The 25,402-nt window shown below is 41.2% G+C and overlaps 1 protein-coding gene across 3 annotated transcripts; it reads left to right on the top strand.

Moving 5' to 3' along the window:
* Nucleotides 1-3,307: 3,307 nt before the first annotated feature.
* On the top strand, nucleotides 3,308-24,259 carry LOC140736600 (leucine-rich repeat-containing protein 52-like). 3 transcript variants are annotated; one of them, XM_073062419.1, is made up of 4 exons: nucleotides 3,308-3,415; nucleotides 6,269-6,478; nucleotides 20,022-20,925; nucleotides 23,661-24,259. In XM_073062419.1, exons 3-4 carry the CDS (start codon nucleotides 20,301-20,303, stop codon nucleotides 24,017-24,019), a joined length of 984 nt encoding a protein of 327 aa, XP_072918520.1. In that variant the 5' UTR covers nucleotides 3,308-3,415; nucleotides 6,269-6,478; nucleotides 20,022-20,300; the 3' UTR covers nucleotides 24,020-24,259. The 3 variants fall into 3 exon arrangements, with proteins under 3 accessions (XP_072918520.1, XP_072918521.1, XP_072918519.1); XM_073062420.1 differs by lacking the exon at nucleotides 3,308-3,415 and having other exon boundaries at nucleotides 6,260-6,478; nucleotides 20,027-20,925; XM_073062418.1 differs by lacking the exon at nucleotides 3,308-3,415 and having other exon boundaries at nucleotides 6,260-6,478.
* The last annotated feature ends 1,143 nt before the right edge of the window (nucleotides 24,260-25,402 follow it).

Here is a 25,402-nt window from a genome sequence, read left to right as displayed (position 1 = left end):
TTCGGAGCCTCCTAAATACCTCTATCATATTTATGTTCACTACCATGCCTGGCAGTGGTTTCCAGGTACCCACCACTCTCGATGTAAAAAATTTGCATCGTGCATCTCCTTTGAATGTACCCTCTCTCTCCTTAAATACATGCCCTCTAGTGTAGGATATTTTGACCTGGGGGGAAAAGATACCAGCTGCTTAATCTATTTATGTCTTTCTTAATCTTATAAACTTCCATCAGCTCTCCCCTCAGCCTCTGCCCCATCAAGGACCATAAGAGAGCAAGTGGGCAACAAAAGAGCAAGATGCATACTCTATACATATTTGACCTACACACAATCTGTTGGAAGAATTCAGCAGGTCAGACAACATTGGTGGGAGAAAAGATATTTCAAGTCAAACCTCTGCATCAGGATTGAAAGTGGAGAGGCAAGGTGGCCAGGAAAAAGGACTGTGAGTGTTGTAAGATGACACCCAGGTAGGAGATGTCAGTTGGGCTGGAGTTGAAAGATGATGCACCATCAATAACTCTTGGAGACGTGAGGCGAGATATAGGCTCACGTCTCCAAGAGTTATTGATGGTGCATCAATTTTATTGGCTGGAAGAAAGAACAAGCAGCAATTGACCACCACACTGCATCCTGGAGACTGAGCCCGGGGCGGAGTCCCCAATTGCCTTTATACAGGGGTCTGTGGGAGGAGCCACAGGAGCAGTCAGCAGAGGGGGCGTGTCCAGACAGGTATATGTAGTTCACCACAAAAGACTGTGGCAGGTGAATGACAGATGGAGGCAAGCAGAGAGAGAGAAAGAGGGAAAAGAGAAAAAAAACAGATGGAGCGAGGTGGGGGAGGGGAGTGTGACGATCAGAGACAGCTACTGGAGGGAGATAAGCAGGAACACAGGTGCTGGATTTTGATAAGTAAAGCAAGTGAGAATGAACCTACCTCCCAATATATTAGAAGAGCAAATGCATAATTGCTTCATACTAAGGCTTTTGAGGAAATTGAAACATTGAGGGAAAACGTCTGTGGATTCAATGCACCTTTTCTAAAGTAAGCATAGGAGAGCACTTGGTGAGCCAACAGGGCAGACTGCAGGTGAGAATTCCCAGGCTGAGACCCTGCCACTGGTGCCAAGATTGTACCTGTTCATGTCCCAATGGTTTGCCAGCAGCATCTGCTATCACCCTTCTGCAAGCTAGCATGATGCAACCCGGGGTCCAATGTCGAGCTTCTCTGCTTTCCATAACCTCAGGTCAAGACCCTGTCCAATGACATCAATGTGAGCCCTACTGGACCCCGAGCAGGCACTAGGCACAAGGCCTAAGGAAATGTTACATTTTACTGTTGTATCCAAGCAATTAATTTAAATAATCAAGTCGTCACTAAAGGAAGAAAGAATATGTATTTACACTGTGCTTTTAGTATGCTTGAAAGATTACTTTTGAAGTGTGCGCACTATTTTAATGTGAAGGAGCAAAAATGCCTGAGCTGACACTCATCCCAGCATCTTGATGCACCCAGCCCATATGATAAGGTGCTGTTGTCTGGCCAATCACTACGACCCTTTCCCTCACAAGAACTGTAGAATGCACTTTCTATTTATACACCATTACTATTTGACTTTTTATTATAACCTGTAAGCATAAAATAGACATTTTTGACAAATTTGCTCCTTATTAATAATTACTTGATATGGAATTAGATATTCAGTTACGCCTCAGCAAAACACAGTGTTTTCAATCTGTAGTACAGAAAGATTAGCTTGCAGATACTTGAAATAATTGCCAGAAGAGCTGAATTTGCCTGTTTTTTTTTACTGGAAGCAGTGCTTCTTTGAAAAGGAACTGAATCACAGGCAGAAACCTTGGGAGTTTTGCATTAAACAACAAAAGCACAGAAATCCTAGAGGTGCTGTCAGTTTTAACTACAAAATTCAGATCCATGTCTTAGGCAAGATTCCCTGCTCTGGCACTCTCTCAAATCATCAAAATTGGTCTTAATACTCCCAGCTTTAGTTGATAAAAACGGAAAAAGTCAGTGATGTGACAACGGTGAAGATAACCAGAAGACGCAACAGAAATTGGGTTACAAACCAAATATGCGACGGATTGTGTGAAAAGAAATTAACATTTCACTGCAGAAATGATAATGCGAAAGCCTGAACTAGTCTGTAAATAGAGTAAGAGTTGCTGTTTCTGTGGTTACTGGCAAAATCATCTGTCGGATTTCAGAGCACCTAAGGAACACATGATACAAAATTAGAATGATCCATTCGCCATTTCTAGAGCAGTGCAGAGTATCACCAACAGAAACAGTGATCGGAATGAAAAGGAAGCATGAGGAAGATGAGGACTTCATGAGTGAATCCTTTCAATGCTGCATTCAGGGATGACACTGAATCAAGTGGATGGGCCCCTTGGGTACCTGTTTCGCAAGAGGGGCCCTGCTCATCTTTAGAGCACATTTTTGTCAGAGTTTTTTAGAAACAACTTAATCCAAGTGCTATTATCCTTGCTGAAAGCCATGAGATTCATGTTTATCCAGCCGCAGGTATCCTGTTGTCTTTATATGAGGATGAGCTCAAAATTGAAGTGGATGCTGTCATGTCTGACATGGAAGTTGCGTAAATATATTTCTATCGAGCAAAGAATTCAACGTGTTCAAAACACAGCGACTGATGTGGTGGAACTAATTCTGCAGGCACATCGAATGTGATAGAGAATTTCATCATTGACATTTGCCTTTGCCAAGAACTGGTTTCTGATATGGGCAAAGATTCACATTTTCCAGGGCTCTGTTGTGAGCCTTTATTGCTGGAGGGCAGTGGGTCATGGAAGCAGAATTTGCCTTGTGGATGTGGTCTACACAATGGTCTCATCAGCCACCCTAGAAACCACAGAACCAGGGAAGGAGTAGGACATCCTTGTCTCCCAGAGATGGTCTAAGAAATTGCAGCAACAACTCCATGGCAAAGTCGGTCCACCGTCTGAAGGCACACCTTCCTTCTTTATGGGATATATCTATAGGACATTTGCTAATTGTTAGAGACAATAATCAAGGCTGTTTCTTTTATTGAAGGTGATACATTTTTTAATTTATACTGCAACTTCATCTAATCACAAACAATATTAGTTCAGTTGCGAAGACCTTTTCTTTGACCTGCATAACAAAACGTCCATTCACCAGAATACTAAAGAATGGAATACCAGAGTATTTGCTGACAGATGAACATAGCCTTCTGCTCAGCAGGATACCAGCCCTGGGACACCTACGCTGTGCCGAAGAACTCCCCAGTGGAGCATTGCCAGCTTCTGCAGATCTTCCAGTTCACTGGCTGGGAAATCTGGGCTGTGAGCTTACACTAGATAAGCATAGCTGCCTCATTGAAGTGAGTGAGAGAAATCGGCTGTCGGCAGGCAGGTAAAATGAAGCTTTTTAGATGATTTATTTGTTAGCTTAAATGTTTTGGACTGGTTTAAGTGCATGTGTTTTAGTTTATTAAAATTATTTTAATTAAAGTGATTTTGAACACTTGTGAATGCTAATTCAATCTCAGTGACAGCTTTAACAGTGGAGGGCCAGGAAGAGAGGGGGGAAGGGACCTTCCACTGGCTCTCAAAGCCCATTCTATCAGCACAGTTGGCCAATGATGCCAGATCATCTCTGTACTGCAGTAGCCCTTGTTGAACAGGATCTGTCAATGACCGGCCCCTGGGTACATGAAGAGAAGAATTGTGGTGCAGGGGGGAATGATCAGTGACTTTGGGCAGTGGATGATCTGCCATAGTTTTGATGGTGTCTCAACTCAAACAATACAAATTCTGACATTTGTTTATATGAAGGTATTTTAACCATTTACTCTGAAAATTTCCAGTTCAAATCACAGCCTAGTGTAATGCAAAAGGTGGGTATTGCAACACAGTTCAAAACTGGAGTTAATACTGCACACAGCAGCCACTGGCCATGGTGTGTTTGATTTGCTGATGTACTTACTGTGCTGAATTGGACTTAAAGAACAAATAAAGAAGATGTTGTTTAATTTTGTAAGATCAGGACAAGTAACAGCATAACATGGAGGATATTCCCAGAGTGAGAAATTTTGGGCTTCTTTAAGTGGCTGTAATGAATCGCGATGCTCTCTAACCCCCAACTCCCAGAGTTTGTTGCTGTTTCACAGGCATAGATAGCTCAACATGAATTAATTTGATGTCATCAAGCCTGTTTGTGGATAGACAACCAACACTTCTAGTTACTGTAGAGACAGCGCAGATTATTCAGTGTGCTTCAGCAAGACTACGGTGGTATTTTAAATCATTGAAAGCTTATGAATAAAGAACATTCTGTTTGAGCAATAAAAGATGGAGACTAAAATCACACAATTCCTGGTGTGTGTAAAAGAAAGCAAGCAATCAAACCTGGCAGCTGTGCTCAATCAGATTTATGGCATCTACTGAGAATGTAAGCACCTAGGTGAATGGAACATGTAAAAGAGAGTCGGGAGCACGGTAGGAAAGGGGAGAGGGAGTAAGTAGGTGGAAAGGAGAGAGGAATATGGAGTGAGGGAAGATGATGCTGAAGGGAAGGGAAATGGGGGAGGAAGATGGAAATTGGAAGTGAACGAGGAGAGGGGGAGGGGGAGTGATGGAGCGATGAGAGATAAAGGAGATGGGGCACATAGGGGGAGAGTGAGAGTGGGGAGAGAAAGAAGGGAGGGGGAGGGGAGGGGAAAATAGGAGAAGAGAGGGACATTGGTGTAGGAAGAATGGTGGTGTGGGAAGAAGGGATGGTGAGGCGGGACGAGTGTGAGATGGGTGGAACGAGAGAGTAGGAGACAAGCAGAGAGGAAGTGTGATGGGCAAGGGAAGGGGAAGGAATGAGGGGAGGGGGAAGAAGAGAGAGAGAGGGAAGAGAGCGAGATGTGGGAAGGAGAGAGAGATTAATGGAGGGAGAAGAGAGGTGGAGAAGACAAAGAGATCGAGAATGGATAGAAAAAGAGGAAGGATAGAGAGGGGGACGATAGAGAGAGTTGGAGAAGGAGGAGAGAGAGAGAGAGGAAGAGAGAGAGGAAAGCGAAGGGAGAAGAAGAGACTATTTACTCCTTAGGCAGTAACAATATTAAATGTTTGCTGTTTTCCCACTGTGATATTATGATAGAATATCTTCTGTTCCCCCAATGCCCAGAGAATATGTTTGTTTAAGCATTACCCTGAGGATTTACTTGCATTTGTCTGCAGTGGACCTAACCCATTGGAAGTGTCTCTTGTTTGATTTTGCTTGTTATTTGGGAGGTCAGATCTGACCACCTATAGAATGTTTCTTTACACAGCAAGTATTCAGGGCTTTTACCGGGGTGGTAGAGGTGACAGATAACGTTGCTCCATTCAAAAGGGAACTGAATGGGTTTCTGAAAGAAAAAGCGCTTGAATGGACACAGAAGTAAAATTAGCTGGAATGCTCAGACACAAATTCAGTATTGACTCAATGGGTCAGATAGTCACTCAGGGACCCTTTAAACCCTCACAGAGCCCAATGGCCCAAGGGAACCGAAGGGGAGATGCCTAGAATACCCTTTTTGGGGCCGAATACATTTTAGTGGGGTGCAACCCAAACCAGTTTACAATTCTTCCTTGTAGTGATTGAAATTATAAGTTAAATTGTTCTTGGAGCTGGAACTGGGGTTAGGCATTGATGAAATATACAGTAGGATTTCCTTAATTTACACTGCATAAGAGTTGAGATCACCTAAAGCTGTGAGAACAGCTTACAGTTCAAGACTTGGGGAAAAAAAAATCTACTGCTGAATTTCACTGTTGTTCTGTCTGGAGCTTCACTATAGTCTGATAGCTGCAATTGCTGTAAGCCATAAAATATTTTGGGCTCAGCCTACAAGCAAGAATGCTTACATTGTTTCTGAAAAAAACCAGAATTGTGAAGAGCACCACATGGAACAAGCAGAACCCTTTTCTGCACACAGGAGATCGAGAACAATCCGTGTTTTGTGAATATTTGTTGTGAGGGTTATTTGCGTTTCTTCTTCTACAGAAGTTAATGTTGCATCAATGTGATTTTGTTCCATAACTCACTCCCTTTGTATACTTACGAATGTGACTTTACATAAAAATGTGGACTAACAACGTGTCAGCGGTAGCAATAATTTAAAGTTAGGCTCCACCCCATCAGTATATTTCCAGTAAAACTCAAGCTTTATAAAGGCACCCTCCTTTTTTTAACGTGTGTAATGATAATTCTTGTTTCATTTTTATTTGCACCTAGCTGAACTGTTGGAAAAGAGATAGCTGCACTGAAGACTCGATGAGAATATGTGGTTTCAGTTCCAATGTTATAAAGTTGGATTTCTTGAATGGACAGATTCTCGGAGGTGCTGACTGTATCTATTTTAATTGGTTTAACTTAATGGCAATGCTAGGATAACACTGAATGTACCACAAGACCAAAAGGAGATCACTGGTGACTCTTTTGCAGGTGAGATTTATAATATTGTCTTTAATTGATCTAATATGCTGAAAATAGTTCACAATCCAAAAATTTGCTGGAACAGATTACAGTTGTAGTGAGAAAATCATCTTTCAACTAGAGGTAGCTGTCTTCATGTTCAGTAGTTGGATTTTTAGGACGGTTTTGCATGTACGATGCAGATATCAGACTTAAGAAATGACTAGGCTGATCTCATTTTATTAAAATACTAACTTTCAAACTAGCTTAATAATGTTCAAACGGTAACTGAGGATAAGAGCTCAAACGGGAGAATACCATTCAAACAAGAAAAATTCCTATAGCAATAAAGCAGTATAACACTAGGAATAACTGAGCACAGTGTTACATAGTGAGTGAGAAATACACTTTTATCACAGTTATTTATGTCTGGACAAGTGTTAACCTGAAGCCCATTCAAACCTTCTAAAGGAACTTAAAAGATCCACAGGAGGGCTGGAAGAGCTAGTGCATTCTCCTCGGAGAACAGCAAAAAAACCCTCTCACATCCTCATAAAATGGAAGGACATTTACTGAGATTGGTTAAGGAATACCAGTATCGTGCTTCCTTTTAACGAGAACGTGAGAGCCTTTTGCTCAAGTGCCTGGGTAAAGCTTCTTTACTGGAAAAACAGGAAGTGAACACACTGTTGTACCGAGATAAATCCTGCTGCATCACCCTGTGGCAATGAGCTGCCAATTTTGAGAAAGCACTGACTTTCTACTTATGCAGACTATTTACTGTGGTATCCATAGTGAAGTCTGATTGCAAGCACCTTTGTGAAAAACATGGAATGCCGAGGGTTTGATTACCTCAAGTAAATACAGGCACATAACATCAGATATACAATATTGACAATTAAAGCATAAATTAACAACATACATTTTAAAAAATGCAAGAACGGACACAATTAGAATAAAAAAATTGAGAGTCTGTTTTAGTGCAAAGTGGTCAATGTTGTTATACTGAGGTTTATCAATAGTGATTAGGTTTGTATATAGCGTTGCAATATTAGCTCTGACCACACTCTAGCATTGGACTCCTCATGGAGTTCATAATGAGAGGCTGAGGAATAAAAAGATAGTATCAGAGATGGTAACAAGATAGATTGCTATACAAGCATACCCAGGACACTAATCCCTTCAGGGAAAGACATCTGCTAACTTGACTTGGTTTAGCTTATATGTAATTTATGTACCCACCAATGAATGCCAAGTCAGTTCAGGGGCAACAATAGACAATAGACAGCAGGCGCAGGAGTAGGCCATTCGGCCCTTCTAGCCAGCACTGCCATTCACTGTGATCATGGCTGATCATACACAATCAGTACCCTGTTCCTGCCCTCTCCCCATATCCCTTGACCCTGCTATCTATAAGAGCTCTATCTAACTCTCTCTTGAATGCATCCAGAGACTTGGCCTCCACTGCCTTCTGGGGCAGAGCATTCCACATATCCACCACTCTCTGGGTGAAAAAGTTTTTCCGCATCTCTGTTCTAAATGGCCTACCCCTTATTCTTAAACTGTGGCCTCTAGCTCTGGACTCACCCATCAGCGGGAACATGCTTCCTGCCTCCAGCGTGTCCAATCCCTTAATAATCTTATATGTTTCAATCAGATCCCCTCTCATCCTTCTAAATTCCAGTGTATACAAGCCCAGTCTCTACAATCTTTCAACATATGACAGTCCCGCCATTCCAGGAATTAACCTTGTGAACCTACGCTGCACTCCCTCAATAGCAAGAATGTCCTTCCTCAAATCTGGAGACCAAAACTGCACACAATACTCCAGATGGGGTCTCACCAGGGCCCTGTACAGCTGCAGAAGGACCTCTTTACTCCTATACTCAATTCCTCTTGTTAAAAAAGACAGCTTGCCATTAGCTTTCTTCACTGCCTGCTGTACCTGCATGCTTGCTTTCATTGACTGATGTACAAGGACACCTAGATCTCGTTGTACTTCCCCTTTTGACTCCATTTAGATAGTAATCTGCCTTCCTATTCTTGCCACAAAAGTGGATAACCTCACATTTATCCACATTAAACTGCATCTGCCATACATTTGCCCACTCACCCAACCTGTCCAAGTCACGCTGCATTCTCATAACATCCTCCTGACATTTCACACTGCCACCCAGCTTTGTGTCATCAGCAAATTTGCTAATGTTACTTTTAATCCCTTCATCTAAATCATTAATGTATATTGTAAACAGCTGCGGTCCCAACACCGAACCTTGCTGTACCCCACTGGTCACAGCCTGCCATTCCGAAAGGGACCCGTTAATCACTACTCTTTGTTTCCTGTCAGCCAGCCAATTTTCAATCCATGTCAGTACTCTGCCCCCAATACCATGTGCCCTAATTTTGCCCACTAATCTCCTATGTGGGACTTTATCAAAAGCTTTCTGGAAGTCCAGGTACACTACATCCACTGGATCTCCCTTGTCCATTTTCATAGGTACATCCTCAAAAAACTCCAGAAGATTAGTCAAGCATGATTTTCCTTTCATAAATCCATGCTGACTCGGACTGATCCTTCTACTGATATCCAAATGTGTCGTAATTTCCTCTTTTATAATTGACTCCAGCATCTTTCCCACCACTGACGTCAGGCTAACCAGTCTATAATTCCCTGTTTTCTCTCTCCCTCCTTTCTTGAAAAGTGGGACAACATTAGCCACCCTCCAATCAGCAGGAACTGTTCCTGAATCTATAGAACATTGGAAAATGATTACCAATGCATCCACGATTTCTAGAGCCACCTGTTTAAGTACCCTGGGATACAGACCATTAGGTCCTGGGGACTTATCAGCCTTCAGACTCAACAGTCTATCCAACACCGTTTCTTGCCTAATATAAATTTCCTTCAGTTCATCCTTTACCCTAGTTCCTTTGGCCACTATTACATCTGGGAGATTGTTTGTGTCTTCCCTAGTGAAGACAGATCCAAAGTACCTGTTCAACTCATCTGTCATTTCCTTGTTCCCCATAATAAATTCACCTGTTTCTGTCTTCAATGGCCCAATTTTGGTCTTAACTATTTTTTTGCTATTCACATACCTAAAGAAGCTTTTACTATCCTCCTTTATATTCTTGGCTAGTTTACCTTCGTACCTCATTTTTTCTTGGAGTATTGCCTTTTTTGTTATCTTCTGTTGCTCTTTAAAAGCTTCCCAGTCCTTCAGTTTCCGCGCATCTTTGCTCTGTTGTACTTCTTCTCTTTTATTTTTATACTGCCCTTTACTTCCCTCATCAGCCACGGCCTCCCCTTATTCCCCTTAGGATCTTTCTTCCTCTTTGGAATGAACCGATCCTGCACCTTCTGCATTATTCCCAGAAATATCTGCCATTTTTGTTCCACTGTCTTCCCTGCTAGGGTATTGTTCCATTGAACTTTGGCCAGCTCCTCCCTTATAGCTCTATAGTTCCCTTTGTTCAACTGTAATACTGACACAGCCGATTTTCCCTTCTCCTTCTCAAATTGTAGGTTAAAACATATCACATTATGGTCACTATCTCCTAATGGTTCCTTTACCTCGAGGTCCCTGATCAAATCCGGTTCATTGCACAACACTAAATCTAGAATTGCCTTCTAGAATTGCCTACAAGGGACCGAAATAAATTCTGGCCTTAAAGTCATTAACCATTTCATTAAAAAAACATTTAGAAATGGTTTACAGAGTAAATTTTAGGCTTTAGTACTATTTCTTATTTGGTAACCTCAACTCATGTAGAATATGATACCAGAGTAACATAAAATGGATGTTCAGTCTCAAGGCCACAAAAATTAAATCCAGTTTAAAGTCAAGTACTTCCAAAACACTCAGCACCCTGAACTGGCAAGAACAGCGATGTTCCATTGAAATACAGTGGCTGTTTATGATGCTATATAGTCCTGAATGGGATATTTTATCAACAGGATTGTGCCTTCCCTGTTTGAAGATAGGAGAAAAATACAATGATGATCATAATTTCACCCATGCACCAGAAGAGACATGAATTGACAGAGTAAGCTCATTTGTCACAAAGTAAATAGTGCCAAGGTGCTACATCCATATTAATCATCAACTAGTCATAGGCTTGTTCAAAAATGTTTTGGTGTCAAAAGCAAATAAATATTTGACAAGATTGTTCAAGCTTCTTTAGCTAACCCCCATAACATTCACATTTTTCACCTGATATCAGCTGACATTTTCTTTCAAGTGCATATCACAATTGGAAGTATATTCTAGGAGAGCAGTATGGGAGTACAGGAGCAGTACCACCTCTGATCATGACTAAATTGGCCCACTAGATTAACATCCTTGAAGACCATATTAAGACCATAAGATATAGGAGCAGAATTAAGCCATTTGGCCCATCGAGTCTGCTCCACCACTCCATCATGGCTGATGCAATTTTCCTCTCAGCCTGTCTCCTGCCTTCTCCCCATATCCCTTCATGCCCTGACCAATCAAGCATTTATCAACCTCTGCCTTAAATATACATAAAGACTTGGCCTCTACAGCCACCTATACCAATGAATTCCACATATTCATCACGTTCTGGCTAAAGAAATTCCTCTGCATCCCCATTCTAAAAGGACACCCCCTATTTTGAGGTTGTGTCCTCTGGTCTTAGACTCTCCCACCACAGGAAACTATCCACATTCACTCTATCAAGGCCTTTCACCTTTTGATAGGTTTCAATGAGGTCACCCCTCATTCTTCTGAATTCTAGGGAATACAGGCCTAGAGCCCTCAAGTGCTCTTCATCTGACAAGCCCTTCAAACTAAAGTTCAGTGGATTCTGACAAAACTTACTCCATTAAGGTCAACTTAGAAAGAGTCTCTATGCTTCGCTGATCATAAAAGCATGAGATCTGTTATCACTGCCACTCTACTAAAGCTGAATTATTGGTTGACATTTCAAAAAACATTCCTTTTTCTTCCAATAACATTTTAAGGCAAATTGGCTTATATTGTCACATATGCCGAGATCCAGGGAAAAACTTGTCTTGCAAACCGTTCATGGAGATCAATTCCTTATAACAGTGCACTGAGACAAAATAAAGGAAAACAACATCAGAATGTACAATAATTTGCTGTACTTCCAGAGAAAGTGCAGTGCAGGCAGACAATAATGTGAAATAGATTGTGAGGTCTGATTAAAATCTTTGTAAGTCACAATTATAATTGCAGAGGAGAACAGGAAGAAGAGTGGGAGAAATATAATTGATCAAAGATTAAATGGCCAGAAGGATTAAATGTCTTTCTGTGGCAATGGATCGTGTGTTGTCTTCCAGTTTTCAAGGTCACTGAATGCCTGCAGACCATCTGGAAAATGTAAGGTGAAGAAGTTGTGGCTCATGTTGCCCTGAGATTAGGGAGAGAGGGGAGAGGATGATAAGCATGATAATGAAGGCAATAATCTCAGGATTATTCCCCATGTTATATATAACTATAGAAATTAGAGTTTAGAGCAGGTAAATGTGTGGCTGGAGAGATAGTGTAACAGAGTGAGCTAAGATATTGGAAATGTTTCTGGGGTAGTGGTAATTGGACAATTCAGGTGGGTCTTACCTGCAGAGCCAGCATGGATATCCCTGGGGGAGGGATTTTCTTGTTCAGGAGGGGAGGCCTCAATTAGCTTGACAAAGGAATGGGAACCTTGAAATCTGGAAGGACGGAAATGAACAGGGAGATGAAAATAGACTGTAATGAGACAGCAAAAGTAAAGTCAAAGAGTAAAGCATGTGGAGGGAGTGAAAATACAAAAAAAAGTAGTAATGGAATTAAATGCACTGCATCTGAATGCTCACAAGATTCACAACAAGGCAAATTACATTCAAATAATTCCTTAAAGCATAGGAGGCCATTTGTCACATCGAATCAATGCCAAATCTCAGAGCATCTACGTCAATGCTATTCCCTCATTTATTTTCTGTGCCCTGTTTCCTCTCATATGCTTTCCATCAACACTGCGATTCATGCATCAGTCATTCAACCATGGGAGTTTGCAGCAGTCAATTAACACATCAAGCTGCACGTCATTAGGATTTGTGGTAAACTAAGGTATTGTGGAGAAACCCTATGCAGATGGAAGTGCAAGCCCTACACAGACTTGGAGGCTAAGATCAGGCCTGGATCATCGAAGCACATAATGCCACATATAATTAACATGAAAAAGCAAGTAAAAGTGTATGATCAAATTGCCATTAAGGATGGAGGATGATTAAAGCTGGGAATTAAACATTCCATGATATTCAACATTTATGACATGCAAACAAAATGGTTAGCACCACCCACAAAATGCTGGAGGAACTCTGCAGGTCAGGGAGCATCCATGGAAAAGAGTAAACAGTTGACCTTGGACCGAGAGCCTTCATTAGGACTAGAAAGCAAGGGGTGGGGGAGACACCAGAATAAAAAAGTGGGAGGAGGGGAAGGAGGTGATAGGTGGAGCCAGGTGGGTAGGAAAGGTAAAGGGCTGGAGAGAAAGGAACTGATAGGAGAGAAGTGTGGAAACAAAATGTTATGCAGTATCAATATTAATAAGGGAGGAGATCTAAGCAGTGGTGAGATATTATCTTGATTTGACAGATCATGATGTAGAACTAAAAATAAATTAGAGTTGAGCTAAGTAAATAACAAAGAGTAGAAACTATTGGTAGAAATTATTTATAGGTGACCAATTAATATTTGCAACATTGACACAACATAAAGTAGGGGAGCAGAGGAAATTAGTGGACATTTTAACATACGGACAGACTGGGGGAAGCAAGATTGCTGTGAGAAGCTAAAAGAGGGATTCATAGAATATATTTCAGATACCTTTGCAAATTAATATGATGTGGAACCAACTAGTGGAAAAGCTATTTAGATCTTGTTTTATGCAAAGAGAAATGGTTAATTAATGATTTGATATCTTGGGCATTTGGGAACGAGGGATCTAATATGATAGAATTTAATATTCAGATTGAAAATAATGCATTTCAATGTGGATATGATGTCAATGTCAATAGTGACAGGAGATTCACTAGTTAGGGGGACAGACTGTGCAGAATAGTTGTCATGGTCAAGAATGCCTCGGAGTAGTTGCAGAACGGTCTGAAGGGGGAGGGTGAGCAGCAAGATGTCGTGGTGCACATTGGCACCAATGACATAGGTTATAGGGTGGAAGAGGTCATAAAGTCATAGAGCACTACAGTACAGAAACGGGTCCTTCAACCCACCTAGTCCATGCCAAATTATTATTCTGCCTAATTCTATTGACCTGCACCTGACCATACATGTACAGTACTTATCCAAACTTTAGTTAAATGGCAAAATTAAACCCACATCCAACAGTTCTGCAGGCAGATCTTTCTACACTTGCACCATCCTCTGGGTGAAGAAGTTCCCCCTCATGTTACCCTTAAGTATTTCACTTTTCACCAAGACCTCCAGTTCTAATCTCACCCAACCCTATCTATACCTCATAATTTTGTATATCTCTATCAAATTTCCCTTCATTCTCCCACACTCCTTGAATAAATTCCTGTTCTATTCAATCTTTCCCTTAAACTCAAGTCATCAAGTCCTGGCAATATCTTTGTAAATTTTCTCTGTACTCTTTCAATCTTATTGATATCTTTCCTGTAGTTAGGTGACCAGGGCTGCAGACAATATTCCAATTAAGGCTTCACCAACATCTTGTACAACTTCAATTGTTGTGCTCAATACTTTGATTTGTGAAGGCCAATGTGCCAAAAGTTCTCTTTGTGACCATGTCTACCTGTGATGCCACTTTTACAGATCCCACTGCAAGCTTTGATAGCCTTTCTCGCCGTCCACTACACCCCCAGTCTTCATGTCATCCGCAAACTTGCTGCTCCAGCTGACCACATTTTCATCCAGATCATTGATATAGGTGAAAAACAACGGACCCAGCATTGATCCCTGCACACCAATAACCACAGGCCTGCAGTCAGAAAGACAGCCATCCTCTACCACTCTCTGGATCCTCCCACAAGGCCAAAGTCAAATCCTAAATTGGATTTAAATCCTACCTCATCTTGAATGTCAAGCGACTGAACCTTCTGGGCCAACACTCCGTGCAGGACCTTGTCAAAGGTCTTGCTGAAGTAGGCAGCATCTACTCCCTTTCTTTCATCAATTTTCTTGATAACTTTGAAAAACTCAAAATGTTTGAATGATCCTAGATCCTTTTTCTAAAGTTTAGGTTAGCCATGAAATACCACACACAAAGCCATGTTGCCTGTCCCTAATCAGGCCCTGTCAATCTAAAATACATATATTTGGTTCCTTAGAATACTTTCCAAGGATTTACCCACAACTGATGTCAGATTCATTGGCCTGCAATTTCCTAATTTATTCTTAGAGCATATTTTAAGCAACAGAGCAACAATAGCTATCCTCCAATCCCCTATCACATCTGCCATGGCTATGGACATTTTGAGTATATCTGCTAGGGCTCCTGCAACTTCTGCCCCAGCCTCCCACAAGCTCCAAGGGGACACCATGTCAGGCCTTGAGGATTTATCTGTCGTAATTTGCCTCAAGACAGCAGGCACCTCCTCCTCTGTAATCCAAATAAGCCCATGACCTCACTGCTGCTTTGCTTCGAGTCTATAGGCTCTGTGCCCATCTTCTGAGTAAATACAGATACAGAAAAAAGCCATTTAAGATCTCCCCCACCTCTTTCAACACAACACATAGATAATCACGCTGATCATCAAGAGGACTTGCTGTCCTTTTGATCTTAATGTATCTGTAGAAGCCCTTGGGATTCTCCTCCACCTTGTCTGCTAGAGCAACCTCACACCTTTTTTGCCCTCCTGATTTCCCTCTTAAGTGTTCCCTTGCATTTCATAGACTTCTTAAGTGCCTCATAGTATACCTACTACGCACCTCCTCCTTTTTAACCAGGGCCTCAATATCTCTCAGAAACCAAGTCAACCACTTATTCATTTTCATAGATACTGCCTGACCTGTGGAGTTCCTCCAGTATTTTGTGTGTGTGTTTCCCTAAAACTATTAGCATTGCCTCTTATTTTGACAAGAACATGCAAACACTGTACTTCCAAAATTTCCATTTTGAAGGCTTCCCACTTACCAAGCGTGCCTTTGTTAGGAAACAATCTATCCCAATCCGCACTTACCAGACCATTTCTGATGCCATCAAAATTGGCCTTCTGCCAATCTAGAATCTCAACCCAAGGACCAGGTCTATCCTTCTCTGTAATTAATTTGAAACAAATGGAATTATGATCACTAGATCCAAACTGTTCCCCTATTCACACCCTGTCTTTCCCTAATAGAACATCCAGTATTGCACTCTCTCCAGTTGGAACCTCCATATGTATTGATTACAGAAATTTTCATGGACACATTTGACAAACTATCCCATACAGCACTTTTGCAATATGGGCATCCTGGTCAATATGTGGAAAGTTAAAATCACCTACGTTTACAACCTTATGTTTCTTGCAACAGTCTATTATCTCTACAAATTTCCTTCTCTAAATCCCATTGACTGTTGGGTGGGCTATGATATAATCCCATTAACATTGTCATCCCTTTCTTATTCCTCAGTTCCACACATATAATTTAAGTAGATAAGCCCTCCTGTCTGCCCTGTCAGAGCACTGTCATGACATTTTCCCTGATTAATGATGCCACCTCTTTCCCCTTTAATCCCTCCTGCTCTATCAAGTGTAAAACAACGGAACCTTGGAACATGGAGTTGCCAGTCCTGCCCCTCCTACAACCAAGTCTCAATAATGGCTGTAACATCATAATTTCACATGCTAATCCATGCTCTAAGCCTGTCTACCTTACCTACATTACTTCATGCATTGAAACAGATGCACTGAGAACATTATTCATACCATGTTCAACCTTTCAATTCCTGCTTTGTAACTTAAGGACATCTTTCCCTACAACACCCCCACTAGTTGTCCTGCCATTCTAGTCCCCCCCCCACCTCGCCAGAACTCTAGGTTTAAGCCCCTGGAGCAGTGCTAGCAACTTTCCTGTAAGAACATTAGTCCCCCTTCCAGTTCAGGTGCAAACTATCTTGCCTTTACAGTTCCCACCTTCACTGGAAGACAATGCAATTATCCAAAAACCCGAAGCCCTCCCTCTTGTATCATCTCCTTACCCATGTGTCAAACTGTATTATCTACTTATTTCTGGACTCTCTTGTGCATGCCATGGGTAGCAATCCTGACATCATAACCCTGGATGTCCTGCCCTTAACTTAGCACCTAAGTTAATTCACTTTGCAGGACCTCATTACCCTTCCTACCTATGTTGTTGGGCCAACGTGGACCACAACCTCTGGCTGCTCAGCCTCCTACTTAAGAATGCTATTGATTTGAGCTGAGATGTCCTTGACCCTTGCACCTGATTCTTGATTGGAAGGGTGTCAAAGGTGATAGGGAGAAGGCAGGAGAATGGGTGTTGAGATAAATCAGGCATGACTAAATGGCAGAGCAGACTCAATGGTACTTACAGCCTAAATCTGCTCCTGCGTCTTGTGGTTTAACTCGAGGCAAACCAATATCCTGCCGAGGAGGTTCACAGGAGGGTTTAACTGAGCTTGGCAGTCAGGTGGGTACCAAAGCACCCATCAGGAAGTGGATTGAGAGGAAAGTAGATGTCATGATCAGTAAGATTAGGCAGCATTAAGGTAATAGATACAATGATCTGGAGCATTTTGGGTAAGGGTGATGAACTTAGTAAGGAGCAGTACATGAACTACAATGTTGTGGCCATAACAGAGACTTAGTTGAAAGAAGGACAGGAATGGATGTTTAATGTTCCAGGGTTTCCATGTTTTAGAAAGGATAGAAAAGAAGGTAAAAAGTGTGTGTGTGTGTGTGGGGGGGGGGGGGGTGTTGGGAAGTTGTGCTATTAATCAGGGACAATATCACAGCTACACTCAAGGGTCACAATGGAGGGCTCACCCATTGAATTGCTATGGGTATAATTCAAAGATAAGAAAGTTGCAATCAATTTGAGGGGACTGTATTACAGACCCTCCAATACTAACTGGGACAGTGAGGAAAAGATAATGTAAGCGGATTAGGAAAAGGTGTGAAAACAAAACTGTTGTTATGGTTGGTGACTTCGACTTCCCTAACATACACTAGGACCTCCTTAATGTCCTGTCTTGTCCATAGTGCACCAACCGCCGCCACTGGGCTATAAACGTTCAGGAGCAGTGTGTGGTTAAGTGCCTTGTTCAAAGACACACACGCTGCCTCGGCTCAGGCTCGAACTAACAACCTTCAGATTGCCAGCCCAAAGCCTTAACCACTTGGCCAACACAATGCAAGAGGTTTAGATGGGGTAGAATTTGTTAGGTGCATCCAAGAGGGTTTTGTAAATCAATATGTAGATAGTCCAACACGAGGAGCGGCCATACTGGACCTGGTATTGGTTAATGAGCCTGGCCAGTTGACTGGCCTTTCAATGGGAGAACTGTGAGGCAACAGTGATTCACAACTCCTTATGTTTTAAAATAGGTGTAGTAAGGACAAGTATGGACTTTGTGGGAGAACATTAAGTTGGAGTAGGGTGAATTATGGAAGTATTAGGCATGAACTAGGGTGAGTAAATTGGGATCAGCTTGGATGTTGAAAGAGGTGGTGAATTTAAAGAAAAGAAAGTAAATGTAAGTTATAAGAAGATAAAATCATATCATGTCCTTGAGAATTATAAAAATGCCAGAAAAGAACTCAAGAAGAACTTAGGAAAGACAGGAATGGCTATGAAAACTCCTTGGCAAACAGGATTAAAGTGAATCTGAAGGCATTCTATACACACTTCTAGAGCAAAAAGACATCTAGGGAACAGGTTAGAAAACACAAGAAGAATACAGTATGTTTAAAGGTGGAGAAGTAGGAGTTTGTAGAGTTATTGCATGCTCTGGTAATCATCTTCCAAAGTTCTACAGATTCAGGAATGTAACTGTGGATTAGAGGGTAGCAAATATGTACTCACTTGTTAGAACAGGGGATGAGAGAGAAATCAGGCAACCACTGACCTGTCGACCTAATGTCAATGTTAAGGAAATTGCTGGACTCTAAATAAAGATGCCACATGAATCATTCTGAAGAATAGTAGGGTTGAGTTGAGCCGATATGGATTATGGAAAGAAATTAAGTTGGCATCTCATAGTCTCCATTTCTCAGGTGCTTGTTCCATTGCCACTGCTCGTACAAAATAAGGTACACAGTTTTCTTTCTGCAAAAGTGGAATTTCTCAGGGTGACTGAATGAGCTGAGCATCAGGACTTTGCTCCTGAGTGAAAAAAAATTACATGACCTGTTTCCTGGCGAGGCTGTTGCACAATTAAATGGAAAGTGATCAGACTCCCAGTTTCTGACTTTTCTTGACATTTAAATGGAGAGGGGCAATGATGTCAAATTTCATCTCCCATTCCGAATTAAAGAAAATAATATGTCCCCTTCCCTCTGATAGCTGATGCCCAGTTGAGGTGCGGCTCCAAAAATCTCCAACATTCCGTATGCATTCTTCAGTTGTTAACTATTGGTGGAGAAAAGGTAAAATTATTACAACTGGACCAGAACTTTCCCTCCCTTGAAATTCACAACTTCCAGCAGCAATGCTGGCTATCTACCAGGAGTGAAATCATATCAGATACTTTGGATTTATCATCTTTCAAGCTCTTTAAATTCTCTAATATTCTTTTTTCGAATTGTAATTAAATTAATCAGACTCATGCCCCTACCATTGGACATTGACTGAGGGGGCTGATAACTGGACTGAACCCTCAACTCTGTTGAGTAATTGGGTTCAACACTGATCAGTTATGAATCTAGCTGAATGATGAAAGGTTTTAGGGTTTCAAGGTACTTTTCTACCTACCTTAAACAACAGTCAGTTTAAAAAGAAGGCAAGTTTCTGGTAAGTATTTAATTATAAATATTATCTTGAACATTTAGCGGCTTTTCCCAACAATTTCTGCCTCGATTTGAATAGCTGAAATCTTCCTGGGATATCAAAGCTAGGAATTGGGTAAAAGAATATTTGTGTTTGAAGCTTGCGCAATGCAACTCCTAGAAACATGGTTGTCATTTCTTACATAAGGGTTGGGTGGAGTGTGCCACCGAGCCTCATAACCAGTCCTTAATATTTCACATGTCGGTGATGTTTGGTTTGGCTTTCACTGGTGTGAAATGTCATCTCCTTATCTGAAACCCCAAAATACAAACAATGTGCACTTGTTAAAGCATTCGTGGCGGAACTAAATTCCACTTTAATGGATTTATTAAAAGTGACGCCGAAACGAAAAGCGACACATAAAACAATCTGTACCCGTTAATAATTTACCCGTTCTTAGTGGACTGGTTAAGGGATTATGATAGCGCGGGTAGGCGTTCAAGCACATAGTAAATAAATAATCCAAAATCTAAAAATAGCTCACGCCAAGGAAATGAAAGTGTCTTCTGGGTTGCATTGCGGCACAGCTGAACGGTAACATGCCACCATCTCACCCATAGCCTTTATTTCACCGTTCCCAGTTTAGGTTATAATATCTCTCCTGATGCGTGAGCTCCCGAAAGCCAGAGCGTACAGGGGGACCAGATGTACAACCAACTGACCAATAAACAAACTCTCTGTGATCTTCATTGCCCTACGCTTTCTGCACCGATTGCACACAGCGTGACTATGGATCTCGGTGGCGCTTGATCCTCCAACTTTTTTTCCAAGACCGCAGGCAGACACAACCGAATTTCGCGCGATGGAGATGTTCTGGGTAGAGATACTTGGATGAAAGATCTTCCCTCGATAACCGGAGTATGGATGTGTCTTTCACTGTAAGGACGTTAAGACTGTTGTGTATCATTTTTATTGCCAAAGTGTTTCGGGTTGCCGGCTGCCCTCGCGGATGCAGTTGTAGTCCGTTTCTAACGAACTGCACGGGGGCCCAACTCCAACAGTTCCCAACAGACATCCCACTCAACACCAAGCAACTGATTATTTCCAACAATAACATTTCCAGCCTCCCCACTGACCACCTCAACTATCTGGGCGGCCTGGTGTACCTGGACATCAGTAACAACTCCCTGACGGAAATCTCGCAAAGCTCCTTCCCCAACATGCAGATGCTGGTGTACCTGGACCTGAGCCGCAACCACTTGCGGAGGATCGCCCACTTCACTTTCAAATACCTGCCCAACTTAGTAGTGCTGAAAGTGAGCAGCAACAACGAGCTGATCTCCTTCGACAAGCGGGCCCTCTCAACAAACTCGAAACTGCAAGAAATTGACATAAGCGGAAATAGTCTAACGTTCATTGATGTCAATCTGCTCGCAGCGCTTCCACACCTGAGGTCTGTGCGTCTTGCTGGAAACCCCTGGACGTGCAACTGCAATACGGAATGCTTAATAAGCTGGATGAGAAGACACAGAAGAATTATTCCAGGTACATTTTCAGCTGTTCTTCACTGCTGAGTGAAATTTTAAATCTCAATTATTTCAGAATGCATCGTAGGATATCGAAAATGCGTCCATATCGTGCTTAAACCCACCTTAAGTTCATTTTAAATTTGTATTCCGAAACGAACGAACATGTAAAGGGCTTGCTTAATCAATGCCTTCGCCTGTACATTTCAAATTATTTAGGTTTGCTCTAAATGAAGTTGTTGTGGAAGTGAATATGAATGAAGTATATTAACGATAAAAATAAAATTAAAATATATTAATGCTAATTATAACAAACCCCAGCACTACGACGGCGCCTTTAATATCCAGTCAGAATTAAGAGGTATTTTAATATCAACTACAACAACTATTCATCTTTCAGTCATGTTACATGTTAAACACTTGATCACTAGGTAAGGCATATATGCATTATGCTCCAAGTTTAAACTTAATACGTGATGTGGTGCCCGTCTTGTTTCTTCTTCCATTACTGCTAAATGAGGTTGGGGTCTGGTTTCTCTGATGTCAACAAAAGTTCAGTACTCTGTCAAATAGCATTCGCTGCATGGATATTAATAAACTATTTAATAAACTACTGTGCAGAGGGGAAACATAAGAACAGAATTTGATTCTCATCTGATGTCCAAACACATTTCTTAACGGGTGGAATCAATTGCAATTTCAGTTTGAAATTAAATTGTAGTTACAGAACTTAAAGCTGGGTTAGGCCATGCATCTATTCCCTTGAGTATAGACTACAGAATATTCAGTACTGTTGATCAAAGGAATGGATAATGTAGCTGGACAGAAGATCTTTCAGCTGGAAGGCTAGGTCAAGCATCGAGCCATTTACCAGACAGACAGACATACTCTATTGATCCCGAGGGAAATTAGGTTTTGTTACAGCTGCACCAACCAAGAATAGTGTAGAAATATAGCAATATAAAACCATAAATAATTAAATAATAATAAGTTAAGCATGCCAAGTGAAAATAAGCCCAGGACCAGCCTATTGGCTCAGGGTGTCTGACACTCTGAGGGAGGAGTTGTAAAGTTTGATGCCCACAGGTAGGAATGACTTCCTATGTCGCTCAGTGTTATATCTTGGTGGAATGAGTCTCTGGCTGAATGTACTCCTGTGCCTAACCAGTACATTATGGAGTGGATGGGAGTCATTGTCCAAGATGGCATGCAACTTGGACAGCATCCTCTTTTCAGACACCACCGTCAGAGAGTCCAGTTCCACCCCCACAACATCACTGGCCTTATGAATGAGTTTGTTGATTCTGTTAGTGTCTGCTACCCTCAGCCTACTGCCCCAGCACATAACAGCAAACATGATAGCACTGGCCACCTCAGCCTCGTAGAACATCCTCAGCATCATCCGGCAAATGTTAAAAGGACCTCAGTCTCCTCAGGAAATAGAGACGGCTCTGACCCTTCTTGTAGACAGCCTCAGTGTTCTTTGACCAGTCCAGTTTATTGTCCATTCATATCCCCAGGTATTTGTAATCCTCCACTATGTCCACACTGACCCCTTGGATGGAAACAGGGGTCACCAGTGCCTTAGCCCTCCTCAGGTCCACCACCAGCTCCTTAGTCTTTTTCACATTAAGCTGCAGATGATTCTGCTCGCACCATGTGACAAAGTTTCCCACTGTAGCCCTGTACTCAGCCTCATCTCCCTTGCTGATGCATCCAACTATGGCAGAGTCATCAGAAAACTTCTGAAGATGGCAAGACTCTGTGTTGTAGTTGAAGTCCGAAGTGTAGATGGTGAAGAGAAAGGGAGACAGGACAGTCCCCTGTGGAGCCCCAGTGCTGCTGACCACTCTGTCTGACACACAGGCATTGTAGGCATTGTAGCCATGATGCTGTGCTCCTTCACACAGGAAGAGCAGGGATCTGGCTCCCTTTCCTCAGTGAGTTGTTGAAACTAAGACAACTGAAGTTTTTGAAGCAGATTGGCCACATTTTGTCAGCTAGAGTGAGATAAATGGTGAGGTCATAGCAGTTAGCTGTGTTCTAATGTGAAGACTATTTGGCTTGAAAGGGAATAAATGGATAGTTTGGTGGTGACTCATATGATTTGGAGGGTCTGAAGTGACATTAAATTGCCCAAACAAATTAGGCCACACTTTATGCTTTAGGCATTTACCTTCAGAAATGACTGTGCAGAGAAGTTGAACGTTAATGCTGGAGTCTTTCAGATAAGACTCATACCGCAGTCTATGAATGAAGATTCAATAACCTGTACCAAGATCACAATAGTGAGACCTTTTGTTGAAACTAATATTTCTAACATTAACCATAGAATTGATTGAAGTCATGTGTGGAGCATCCTGGGTATAGTTGCAAAATCCTAATTGAAGGGTATTAGAGAAGCTGTTAATTTTTCTAACAAATGAGTGTTTATATTTTTAATGCTTGCCAGTCTATTGGATATATGCAATATAACTATACGAAGTTCCAAATCAAATTTATATTGATTCAAATTCTAATTAATATTCTTTTCAATATTTCCAGGTGCAAATCAGGCTTGGTTTAGGATGAAATTTTCAATGTTCTTTGTAGTCACATATTTCATGATATGCAGCAATCTTCAGTTTTGTTTTCCAAAGAAACAAATCAAGAAATTTTTGTTTGGTGAAATGTGAATTCAAATCCACCCTGTATTGATCTTTGGATCAGATAACAAAATCTTCATTTGATGGTTGTTGTTTTCATATTTGCCAGATGCTGCTGATGTCACTTGTGAATTTCCAGATTCTTTGCAAGGAGTCCTTGTCACAGAAGCTGCAGATAAACTTTTCCCACTTTGTCACAGGAAAAGGGAAATTAAATTGAAAGAAATCCTTTACTTTTGCCTCATTGGCCCCGGACTATTTTCTGCAAGCATTGCTGTCAATTTGACTTTCAGTTTATTGATCGTTCATTTCAAGAGGATCAAGAAGAAAGACCTGAAACATTATCGCAAACTCCGCAGGGCCATTTCGTTTAAGTATTCCAAGCGCCCTAATATGATTATTCAAGAAATAAATACCAAAGTCAGCACGAAAAGGAGCACTGCTGTAGGAACAAAAGTCAATCGATGACAGGACTTCTGAGCTTTTACTGTGAAAAGGTGGTCCATATTGCGAGTGTGTTAAAGCGGCTCAAAAGATGTTAAGTAACAGTTACAGTATTGCCTTAATGCCTACACAATCAGAAAACTACCATAATCAGCAGGACTTACAACTACTATTCTGAATCTTCATTTTGTAGCATGTTTGATCTCAGTGATTTCTGCACATATATTTGTTTCTAAAGAGTATTGGAATACAGAATCTTCCAGATTTTATGACTCGAATTTTTGCAAATGAAATTTATTAAGTGTAATCATATTTTATTACTATATTGTTGGATAACTTTAAACATTGGTTGATCTTGATCATCTCCCCATAAAAGAATGGACTGCCACAATAATTCATTTTACATGTAGGGAGCAAATTTGAAATCAGAGAAGAATTAACTAGTAGCAACAAATGAAAACGCTTTCTATTTGTGAACAAATTAAGGAGATTTGGTAAAGTAAAAATGTGTTATTGTGTCATTTAAGTTTATTTTCAATGGACCCAAGTTTGACCTTCAATAAGATTCTTAAAGATGTTGTCAAGAGAGATTGGGTGCTTCCCCACAGAGCCGGCTCTGAATCCAACATCGTCTGATGGAAAGGAAAGCCCTTTTTAACTTTGGGATAGTTGAATGACACAGCCAGGTTTATTTCAGAGAGATCAATACTGACCATAGTTTGACACAAATGAACAATTTTACTCAGAGAAACTGCAAGGTGAGAGAAATGTCAATTTAGTCAAACTGAGAACTTCATCTTAGATTAGGATGTTAAATTATTAGATGCGAGCAGAGAATTTGGTGATACCTGACTTAGTGGCACTTCACTTGAATTCAAAGGGCCAAAATTAAACATGTACCCATGATGCTGTTTACTTTAATGAAGTAGAATATTCAGAAATGTTCTGCTTTTCTCATTCTATCTGTTTGTTTGTTTATTTATTTATTGGCGATACAATGCAGATGGAACCTTCTGGCCCTTTGAGCCACACTTGCCCAGCCATCCCTGGATTTACTCATAGCCTAATCATGGGACAATTTATAATGACCAATTAGCCTACCTGTACTGTAAAGAGTTGTGCTAACCACTACGCTACTGTGTTGCCCTATGTTGAAACTGAATATTTTAGAATAATTTTCACGTAGCTGTTAAAGATGCTAGAGAACAAAGACAACATCTAATTAAATGGAACATTTTAAATCCTGTGGCCTGGAGAGCGGTAATCAGAGAACTTGTCACCCACTTTCCCTCTGTCTTCACATTGCTGTTTCTTTTTCTGTTTCAGTGTCTCCCTCTCTCCCACTCTTCATGATTTGTTTCTCTAATCCTTCTTTCCCTTCAAGTAGGATATCGCAAATAGGAAACT

The sequence above is a fragment of the Hemitrygon akajei genome, chromosome 12, assembly GCF_048418815.1.
Source record: "Hemitrygon akajei chromosome 12, sHemAka1.3, whole genome shotgun sequence".
NCBI classification, from domain to species: Eukaryota; Metazoa; Chordata; class Chondrichthyes; order Myliobatiformes; family Dasyatidae; genus Hemitrygon; species Hemitrygon akajei.
This window is presented reverse-complemented; position numbering and strand designations above follow the sequence as displayed.